General features: G+C 33.2%; 1 protein-coding gene across 1 annotated transcript in view; it reads left to right on the plus strand.

Annotated features, from left to right (window-relative positions):
- The window catches only part of LOC145291376 (uncharacterized), a 115,127-nt gene that overhangs the window by 26,985 nt on the left and 76,091 nt on the right, over positions 1 to 12,051 (plus strand). The window contains exon 5 of the mRNA XM_080137164.1: positions 10,301 to 10,423. Coding sequence (XP_079993290.1) covers positions 10,301 to 10,423 — 123 coding nt within the window. The remainder of the gene's footprint in view (positions 1 to 10,300; positions 10,424 to 12,051) is intronic.

Raw genomic sequence — 12,051 nt, forward strand, 5'->3', positions numbered from 1 at the left:
GATTGTGATCCAGCTCAGATGGTCAAAAAAGAAAAGTCTATAAAACCAATTTCAAGCACAAAAATAAAATAACAGTGCATAATGGCTATCTATTATGGGTGAAAATAATATTGGAGAAACTATGTGATGTGCATCCAAATTTTTGTAAGATGAAATCACAAGTCCAAATTTTTGTAAGATGAAATCACAAGTCCAAAGTTATGTGCAGTATCCGGTAGATGAAGGTATTAAAAGCTGTATTAAAAACTGTTTGATTTGGAGTTTTTTTTACAAATGTTTGCCAAAGTTTACAAACCTTCAAAATCCAATTAAAATAGCCATTATTTACAAATTGCTTCATTAAAATCTGTTCTTCCTTTTGTTCAAGTGATATTATTTCAGTTTTTTACTTCCATATCTTAAAATAGAAATAGTTTATCATTTTTTACTTTATAGTTTCATGCCTTAAAATAGAAATAGTGTACCGTTTTTTACTTTATAGTTTCATGTCTTAAAATAGATACAGTTTACTGTTCTTTATTTTAGTTTTTGTTTCCTGTCTTAAAATAGAAATAATTTACAGTTTTTTTTTAATTTTAGTTTTTATATTCATATTTTAAAATAGAAATAGTTTACAGATTTTTATTTTATTTTTAGTTCCAATGTCGTAAAATAAAATAACTTACAGTTTTTAAAAATTATTTTAGTTTTTAATTTCATGTTTTATAAGGTTTATAAACATTTCAACACAGTTGTTTACTGATTGCACAGACAACTGAATTCTGAGTTAACTTCAAAGACACTTTTAAGATTTTTCTAACATTCTGCAAAAGATAAATTAAAGAAATTTTCCATCAATCTTAAAATAAAGTCAGTTTTCCCTTTTACATCAATAGCTTCATTAACAAAATGCACATACATAAATTTGTTAGTGATTTGGATTACGTATTGTCCATGTTCTTAGAAAATTTTAATTTTGATCGCTTTTTTTATTTTAATATTTTGTCCTACTTGATATTTTTTCTTAAAATAGTTTATATATATATATATATATATATATATATATATATATATATATATATATATATATATATATTTTATATATATATATATGTATGTATATATATATATCTGTAGAAATATATTTTCTTATTATATATCAATACTTATATAAGAAGCTCAATGTGATTACAGAGCAACATATAGAACAAATGACAAAAAGTTATATTCCAAAATGCATGATGTTGACCATCTTATAATTTATTTCTTTTAAATCAGTTGACTTATACAATTCTTAACAGTATCTGTTTCGTAGCGCAAAATCATGTATATATATATATATATATATATATATATATAACCAAATCTTTCTTTCGTTGGAATTTCTTAATCCATTTTATATATATATATATATATATATATATATATATATATATATATATATATATATGTGTGTGTGTGTGTGTGTGTGTGTGTGTGTGTGGATGTACATTATTAACAACCTGAGATGCTCAGTTCTTTTATAAGGAGCTAATCTATTTATGCAGCAAAAGTGATCTCCCTCACTAGAGAGCTCAACTCACAAAGCGTGAGGATTAAACTTCATCTAACATGCATAAATTATATTAAATGTTTCCAGTTCACATGTACACATAAACACAAAGCAAAGCTTCAGGTGAATTTTCCAGGGAAGAGTTGCACACTTACGTGTAAACATAAAAACAGCAATTCAATTAGTTAACATTCTTTTATATCTCCTCAGGCGACACCAAGAAATGGGTCCTGCTAGTTTAAAGAAAAATAAAAGTATTAAATAAGTTCTTTTAAGTTCTAATTTTTTTGCTTCAACTGAAAACTATTAGCATAAAGTTAATACAAAAGGAGAAAAACTAATTTTGCTTGCTTACAAACTTGTTTGGACGATTTTAAGTTATTGTTATTTTTGATTCAAAAAAAAGTCTTATTCCTCTTTATACACGTAATAATAAATTGCTATGCTATAGTAACTGTCTGAAACTGTTGTTACCTGTTTCCAGCAAACACTTACAAACAATAATAAGTGTATACAATGCAACTAGTAGTACATTTTTTCTTTAGCATAATGGACAAATATTATCCCCCCCTTTTTTTTTTTTTTACTGTTATTTCATCCCAAACAAAGCATAGTGCCACTTGGGACCAAATTTACAGGGATACTTTATAGGGAGTTGAGCAGTGAGATGTTTGTTAACAGTACACTTGAACTTCTGCATATCAGTACAATCAAGGAAGCAGAAACCTGGGAAGGAATTCCAAAGTCTAGCAGTTCGAGGAAAGAAACTATTTGAGTAGATTTTCCGGCATTTAGGGATCTCTACATTGTAAAAGAGGGTTTTGTTGCTTGTCAGATTAGTCAAGGGTATTTACATGCAGGTATAAGTGCTTTGAGTTCTATTAAAGTACTTGTAAAACAAGCAACATTTCAGTGATGCGACAGAGGTTGGAGTTTGGTTGCTAGTACGGAACTTATTAGGTTGGCGACTCTTTTTTTAATCCTTTCTAGTGGCAGATACACCAGCCCAGATATGGTAAGAATACTCCATGCATGGGTAATAATGGCTTTGTAGAGATACAAGATACTCTCAGGTGTGAGTAACCTTCTAGCACAGCAGAGAGAGTCGACCTTCTTTGCAGCAGCCTTGACAATTACCTTAATATATTTGTTCAATTCATGTTGCCTGTGAATGTTAAGCCGAGGAGCTTGAACAAAGTATTTTCAGGTAGTGCATCATTAGTCATAGCAATCAGTGATTAAAAAAGCTTATTGTAATTATTAAAGGCAAGAAGCTTAGTCTTGGTAATATTGAACATTGCCATCCATTTACAGCCCCATTCTTCTACAGACTGAAGGTCTTCCTCTTAAGGTTTTAGCCATTTTTTCAGATGTGTGATCATTCGTTTTCCCCTTGAGTCTGTTATGGAGTGTAGTGTCATCAGCAAATACACTCATTTCAGAGACAATTTTATCAGAGAGGTCATTTATGAATATCAAGAATAATAAAGCTCCAAGGATTGACCCTTGTGACACACTCGCATTTATATCATGTTTTGTATTATGACCATCAAGTAGAACCTGGATTTTTCTCTTATTTAAGAAAGATTTGATTGTATGTTAAGTCCTATATGATTTAATTTTCACCAGAAGACCATCATGCCAAAATCTGTCAAAGACTTTAGATATATCTAGGGTTACTACTCTAGCCTCCCTTGTCTTATCCAGTCCATGGTATATATGTTTGGAAATTACAGTTAGAATATCTGTAGTAGAATGGGCTTGCCTAAATCTATCCTGTTGGTTGGAAAATTTTATTATATATGAGGTGGTGGATTAATGCTTTATTAATTTAGGACTCAAAGATTTGGAAAAGAGGGAGGAGGCTAATGGGGTGATGATTTAATTGGTTGGTTCTTTTATCAGAATTCTTGTAAACTGGTACCCCGGAAGCAATTTTCCAGCAGTCAGGAAAGCAAGATTCGTTAAGGCACTTATTGAAAAGTTTGGAGAGAACTAGTGCAAACTCAACAGAGCAAATAATTTTTATAATAGTACAGTCGGGATGAGATCAGGTCCACATGCTTTTGAGATGTCTAGGTGTTTTATATCATGTACTTCAGAAGGGGTGATTTTCAGATCATCTAGTGTGGTTTCTGTCTGCAAAGAAAAATCTATGAGGGAGTGGTTTGCTGGGTCCAAAGTAGAGTTGGAGGCAGGCCAAGGGGCAAACAACTTATCCTTCTCAATTGCTGTGCAAACAATCTCAAGATTGTCGGATAGTGGAGGAATTGTTGATTGCCCATTAATTACTACACTCTTATAAATTTTCCAGAAATCGTGAGTTCCTAATTTCTGTGATGCAAAGTGTTTTCTGATGATTTTAGTATGCCTTCTCTTGGCTGTAGCTATTTCACTCTTACAATTATTTCTAGTTGCTATAGTTGCTACAGAAAAGGCCTATATTATTAAATATAGAACTTAAGCAAACTTTAGACTTTTTCAATCTATTTTTTCTGTGTAGTGAAATTTACTTTATTTTTGTTTTTTTCTTAAAAAAAGGTTCAAACAGGTTTTATTCCAAATTTAAATATATATTATACTGTTATATTCCTAAATACTTAGGAAATAAAGACAAACGTGAGTTACACCGAGTGGTATGTGTAATGGGGTTTATTTATAATACAGAAACGTAAGGCTGCTCGCCTAAGGTAAATAGAAGTACATAGTAACAAGTATGGGGAAGAAAGTCTGATAATCAACACGTAAGACTATCCGTCTTACTGCGACTGCTTGTCTGCCGCTGTCTGCCCAACAGTCCAATATATATATACAGTTTGTAACCGGTGTATAGCCAGTTATGTTCCTTCACAACACCTCCCCCTGAAGCTGAAATCTTCCTGATTTTAGCTTAAATACCTCTTCCTTTTAGGGTCAGGGCTTAATCTCCTGGTAACTTTTCTCTTTCTTGCGCTTTTCCTTCTGGTCAGCGTTACCCGGGGTAAAGGTTTCTGTCCAGCCCGTATGGTCGGTTCAGGCGAAATATTCATTGTTTGCGGTACACACGCTGGTTTTGGTATATCAAAAATATCGCACAATGTTTCCATTGGTGTCTCTTCCACATTTGGAGACAGTCTGGGACGTATTTGATTTCTGTGTCTTTTGCAGACAAAACTTAATCCTTGGATGGTATAGACCATGCTCCCAATCCTTTTTTTGATAATACCTTCAACCCACTGATTTCGTCCATTTTGAAAATTTTTGAAATATACATTTTCACCTGGGGAGAAGCACTTGGTATTAAGGTTTTCTTTTTTTAAAACTTTCTTTTTCTCTGGTAGCAGCCTATCGAAGACAGATCTTATCTTTCTTGCAAACATTAGCTCAGCCGGGGAAGAATTGACATTATTATTAGGATTTGGTGTCACCCTGTAAATTGCTAAAAATGTTTGAATACATTGTTCGTTTGTGTCCATAGTAAGATTTTTCTTAAGTGCCCTTTTAAACGTATCTACAAATTTTTCGGCCAACCCATTCGATCGTGGATGGTACACAGGTGTTGTCATATGTAGAATATTTAGTGAGTCACAGAATTCTTTGAATTCATGAGCAGTAAATGCTGTTCCATTATCGCTCACTAAGGTTTTTGGCACTCCAAAACGGCTAAAAATTTCATTAAGCGCACTCACAGTGTTTTTTGCTGTTGGATGTCTAAACTTAAATATTTCTGGCCATTTTGAAAAAGAATCTACAATAATCAAGTAAAAATAACCATTTATAGGTCCCGCATAATCAATATGCAGACGTGACCAGGGTAGGTCCGTCTTTGGCCATGGCGTCGTTTTTACTGGAGGATCTCGAGCTGCTAATTGACATCCTCTGCATGTCTTGACACATTTTTCAACTTCCTTGTCCATACCAGGCCAGTACACATATCCTCTCATAAGGGATTTCATTCTCGAAATGCCCGGATGACCTGTATGAAATTCCTTCAGAATTTTCCTCTGTAACGTTAGTGGAATTACGATCCTCTCACCATACATGAGCACATCTTCACAGATGGAAAAAGGCGTTGTTTGATCTACCTTTTTATTTTTTTTTTTCCATCCCAATTGATTTTTCATTTTCTTAATGAAAATGTCATTTACTGCCTCTTTTTTTATTTTTTCGAAAGTTACCGGAAGTTCACGTATCATATTACACATTGAACTTGTACATTCACTTTCGTCTTTAAGCGCAGCAATTACCGTTTCTTCGAAACTTTCGCTTCTTTTAGGGATCAACCGTGATAATGCATCTGCGTGTCCTAACTTTTTTGAGGATACATGTTCCATCTTAAACTGATAGTTTAAGAGGGTTACAGCCCATCGCTGTAATCGATTCGCAGTATGTGTGGGAATGCCTTTCTTTGATCCAAATATGGTAAGTAGGGGTTTATGGTCGGTTTGCAAAATAAAAGATCGTCCATGGAGAAATCGATTGTACTTTGTAATTCCAAATATTATCGACAGCGCCTCTTTTTCAATTTGGCTGTAATTTTTCTCCGCTGCAACCAACGTTCTTGAAGCATGGGCGATAGCTTTTGTCCTACCATCCTCATACTTGTGAAGTAATACAGCGCCAACACCGTAATCACTGGCGTCCGTTGCTAGTATTAGTTCCTTTTCTGGATTGAAATGTGCCAATGCTAAGTCTGACAGTAGACATCTTTTGATATTTTGGAAAGCAGATTCACATTCCTTATTCCAGTTCCATTTAACACCCTTTTTCAGTAACTCGTTAAGAGGAGCTCTTAAATTATGTATGTTAGGGATGTAAATTGCATAGTATTGAACTAATCCCAAAAACGATTTTAATTTTGTCACTGAATCTGGAGCAGGCATCTTTTCAATTGCTTCAGTCCTTTGTGGATCCGGTCTTCGACCCTCTTTGTCGATTATTTGACCTAGATATTTAATTTTTTTCATAAAAAAATCGCATTTTTCTGGGCTCAATTTAAAACCAAATTCCTGTATTCTTTTGAATACTTCTTTTACATGCTTCTTATGATCTTGCAAATTTTCACTTTTAATTAGGATATCGTCAAGGTAGGCCATTGAAAATTCCAACCCTGCCAGCATCGTGTCCATAATTTGCTGGAAAATAGCAGGAGCAACATTTAATCCAAAAGGAAGCCTCTTTAGCTTAAAAATGCCCTTATGAGTATTTATGCCTAAGTATTTGGAGCATTCATCGCTGATCTTAATTTGCAAGTAAGCATCTGAGAGGTCTATCTTAGAAAAAATTTTTCCTCCGTTAAGCTTAGAGAACAGATCTTCTGCGGACGGAAGGGGATAATTATGGTCCAATAGACAGTCATTTAAACCCGTTGAAAAATTTCCACAGACCCTTATTCTGTTATTTTTTTTCTTTACATACACGGTTGGACTTTCCCAATCTGTGTGGTTAACTTTTTCAATGACTTCCAGTTGTTGAAGTCTATCCAACTCTTTTTCGATTGCGTCCATCGCTGAAAAAGGCACATTCCTTTTAGGTTTGAATACTGGAGTGGCATTTTTCTTTAATTCAAATTTTGCCTCTGTCTTAATACAGAGTCCTAGTCCTTCGGCAAAAACATTGGGAAATTCAGTTTTCAAATCCTTCAGGAAGTCTTCCCTTTGGTTTGCTTTTTCTGCAGTTAAAACGTTACAAAACGAATTTATGGGTTTCTCCCATAAATTAAACAGGACAATCCAATCTACCCCAAACAGGCATGTATTCTTTCCTGGTACGACGTACACTTTGGATTTATGAGTCTGGTTAGCGAATGTCACTTTGCATTTTAATTCTCCCTTGAACTCTAATCTTTTGCCGCACACACTTCTCGCCGTCTTTCTGGTTTTCGTTAATTCAGGTCGACCTATCCTTTTCCATATATCTTCATTTATAATACTAATATCTGCACCGCTATCCAGAAGCAATGTAACCAGATGTCCATTTATCCGAACATCAACATATTTCCGTCTTTCGCAGCTTTTTTCTTTATTCATGCGAAGCGTATTTACATTATCGGTCCCTTGTCTTTTCTTCTGGGCACAGTATGTTCCCTTGTGACCTCTGAGACCACATTCATAACATATTTTGTTCCTAAACCAGCAGGTCTTATTGTTGTGTCTTAAACTACCACAACATTTACACTTTAGCTTTGGGTCTTTGTATCCTTTAAGGATCCTGTGTTCTTGGAACCTGGACTTTCTTGTGGTCCCTTGCCTTTTTACTTGCTGCACCTTAAAAATATTTTTCTCTTCAATGCGAGTGTTGTCTTTCTTTATGTTAATCAGACGTTGACACTCTTCAGTGACTTTTTGCAATGTTATGTTAGGATCCGCCTCCATAATTGTTAGGATCCGTGAACGTATATCTTTGTCCCTTGGTGCTGTGAGACCTTGTACAAAGATTAAACATTTAAATTGGTCTGCGGAAATTTCATTCAATTTAAATGATTCGCATAAACAGTTCACAGTGCAAGCATATTCTAGATAGTCTTCAGCTTCTGCCTTCTGAATGTTCAAACATTTGTATCTAGAGTGAAATAGGCTATCCCTTTTATCAAATATTTTCGACAAGGTACTAATTGTTTCCTCGAACGAAACCTCCTCCGGTTTTTTTGGTAGAATTAGATTTGCATACTTGGTGTTTTCATCAGTACCCAGTTTTTGTAGTAGCCGGGTAACTTTTTCCTCATCGGTCCAGTCTAAACATCTTTTCGTAAAAATTGTTTCGTATCTTCTGTAGTATGCAGGGAAAGTAACACCAGTATCCGGGGAGTAACGAAATTCCGTTAGTGAATTTGAAATACCCTCGGCAGAAAAATTAGTCTTCTTCCCGGTCGACGTTAGAATTAGCTTTTCTAAATTCTTTTGCTGTGTCGACATTTGTCGTTGTAGTATGTTTGTTTGTTCTTGTTGTGCCTCTAAAGTTTTTTGTGTTCTTTCTTGTTGTTGTTGCAGCTGTTGCTGTAGCTGTTGTTGTTGAATTTGTTGTTGTTGTTGTTGTTGCGCTAAAAATTGTTGAGTCATTTTTGTCTGTTCCTGGATGCTAAGGGCTAGAGCCTTAGTTAACTCTGCTAATTGTTCCATGTTAGCTTCTAGTACAAAAATGTCTTTTCGAATTCTACACAATAATTCCAAAGAAAAATCGTAAATTTACGTATATCGTAAATTAGTAGCAATATGCAGACACAACACGTTTCAACAAAGTTCATCCATAGTAATTCAACAGGCTTTGTAAAATAATTCTTTTTTTTTTTTTTTTTTTTTTTTTTTTCAACAACGTAAGTTCATACACAAAATATTTCTTACTTCCCACGACAAATAGTTCCAATTATTTATATAAAGGCAATAACAAACAATTAATTTTCCAAAAAAAAAAATATATGGCTGCCGTTCCCACGTGGCATAAAATGGTACAATAGTCGTTGTATTTATATTTTTTCTTTCGAAACTCGTAATCCTTTAGTGTAGTTTCGAATTCAACTTGCGACCATTTTTTTTTTTTTTTTTTTTTTACTTGTCAAAATAAATATAAATTCCACTTTACCTTGAACATGTTTCTATAATTTCTTGTGAGTTCTTTACGAAGAAAAAACTCGTACTTTTCGCTACTTTAGGTAGGAAAAATTTTTAAATTCATTGACGCACGTGGTCAAAAATCCTTGTGTAGTTTGTTTTTTTCGTAAAACAAAAAATCCTTGCATTGTACACAGTCCTTGGTACGGTAATTTATCTCTGTTAAGAGAAAGAACATCTCATCTTCGTCGCCATTGTTATATTCCTAAATACTTAGGAAATAAAGACAAACGTGAGTTACACCGAGTGGTATGTGTAATGGGGTTTATTTATAATACAGAAACGTAAGGCTGCTCGCCTAAGGTAAATAGAAGTACATAGTAACAAGTATGGGGAAGAAAGTCTGATAATCAACACGTAAGACTATCCGTCTTACTGCGACTGCTTGTCTGCCGCTGTCTGCCCAACAGTCCAATATATATATACAGTTTGTAACCGGTGTATAGCCAGTTATGTTCCTTCACAACATATACAAAAATGTCAAAAAACATATATATTTTTTTACACTAAAAATAAATGAAATCAACATCAAACAGGGCTCCACGTTTTATATATAGTCTCCCCCATCATCACTAAATCCCAAAATCTATATATCTATAAAAGTGAGAATGTGTGTGCGTGTGAGGACAATTCTCAACCCAGATACTCAACGAATTTTTAATCTAAAGACTTAAAATTTGGTATGTAGGGTATTCAGACATGTGGGAAAATTTTAATTGGTTTTCATCCAAAGAAAAGGGTTGCTAAGGGCCCCAAATTGAAAGATTGGTACATGGGGGACCTCAGATATCTGTTTGTCAACTGTTTCACGAATGCATATGCATCAATTATTCCTAGGACAGATTCCTTATGTTAAGAATAAATAGGCTTGAAAACACTTTTTTAAAGATTGTGTCAAGCTGACCTAATGGTTATTGTACTTGACTCACTGTCTTTAGGTTTTAATTTTGATCTCAGTTTGAGTATTTTTTTTCTTTTTTATTTACAAGAAGTGAACTGTTTAGGAAAACATAATACTCGCATGTACATGTCTCAGTTACTGTATAAATTAAAATATAATATTTATGCATATTTTACGACCGGATAATGGCAGGCGGCCTGCTAGTTGACTCATAAAGCCAGGATATAATAACTTATCGTCATGTATTTTTTAAATTCTTCTCATATTTTAACTTTACTGTAGGAACATGACGAAGATGCTAATGATATTGAGGATCCTCCCTCAGATTCTTCAGGCAAAACGACCGAAACAAATTCTTCAACCCAAACTGACACGGAATCTGAAATGAAATCCTTAAATCTTAAGGTAAGAGTTTTATATGAATCAGATGTTCAGGAATAATACTTTCTTACTTTCTATTTGAAATCATTTAAAGAAAAAAGACAGAAGTCAAAATGATATACTGCGTTCCCATAGTAATGCTGCCTATTTTTTATTCCGCCTGACTGGATCAGTGGGGATTGCAAAATGCATTGTTATGATGACTGAACTTGGGCCTTCATGATCTGAAAGTATCATCTCTATTTTAGATATTGACAGTATGAGACTAAGAAAGCAACCCTGTTATAGATGTGTGTCAGAAGCAGAAATGTCTTAGTGAATTCCTGGAAAAATTGCATTGAGAATAGTGGTGACTATGTAGAAAAATAAATTCTGGGGCTCAAAAGGTTAGTCGTTTTAATGGTACTGCTCTCGTCTTAGTAGCTCTTTAACCATTGAGTTAAAAAATAGGAGGCTTTACTTTTAGAATGACTCTCGTATTATAATAGTTCACTACATTCAACATTAAAATGTGACAGATTTAATTTTCATATAAGAATTAGCAATTTGCAACAATAAAAGTGCTTCAAATGTGTTTCAAAACCTTAATAAAAAGAAAAGGTATGAGAAAAAATGTAAATAACAATAAAATAATCAAGAATTTCAGATTTCAGTATTTGATAAACTCGTTACCATTTTCATTAATAATCTATTTATTTAAATTATTAAATTCTAAAGGTAATAATAATAGCAATAATGGTGCTTATCAATGGTATGGTGAGCTGCGGGTTATTTAATGAAATTAAACAGGGTTGAGATTGAAAGTGAAGATTTCTAGTTTGTAACATGCATAGAAACACATTGACACATGTCTCCATTTTGTCAGACTATGAAGATATTTTTGAACCATAAAGATATATATTCATTAGTTCTGTAAAAGTTTTTAATGTTTTAACCATTCAATTGACTTTGTTTATAGTATAGTAATAAACTTTGTTTATTGAAAGTTTTATTGTAATTTAATATAAGATAAAAATTCTTATTACTATGGCAATCTATTATATATATATATTTTTTATTGGCGTAATCCTGGATGTATAACATCTAAAATAAAAAAAGGTTCATTATTTGGGGGTCAAATGGCTATCAAAATATATACACATCTTTTAATGTTATCATGTAAAAGGAAGTAACTTTTTTTCAGTGTTATTTACCTTGTACCGACTCGAGTTATGTGTGTGGGTGTGTCTAGAGAAAGGAATGGGCTGGATGAAGAAGAATGAAATAGAATGGTAAAAGAGAAAAATAGAAGTTATGTTGAACTTTTACCCTTGCAATGCTGGGTAGCCCTGCTAGCATCTTATAAATCTCAAAATAGTTTTGTTTATGAATTATGTTCTGTTTTAAACAAAAATGTTGCTTCATATTTTATCGCTTATTGTTATAGATTATACAATTTGTCTAAAACCTTATAAGTAAGTACTGATTCAAAGTTAATACTGAAGTTAAGACCAGTTTTCCCTTCTGATATTTTTATACATTCACATGCTTTTGATATTTACTTGTTCATTTTAAAAGCAATCAAAAACAGAAGAAACCAGATGCATGTAGAATGGACATTAATTATTTCATCCCTTTTGTAAAACGATCTATTTTTTCTTACTAATAAGTGA

Source organism: Euprymna scolopes, chromosome 12 (assembly GCF_053919585.1).
Source record: "Euprymna scolopes isolate OS-2025 chromosome 12, ASM5391958v1, whole genome shotgun sequence".
Taxonomy (NCBI): domain Eukaryota; kingdom Metazoa; phylum Mollusca; class Cephalopoda; order Sepiida; family Sepiolidae; genus Euprymna; species Euprymna scolopes.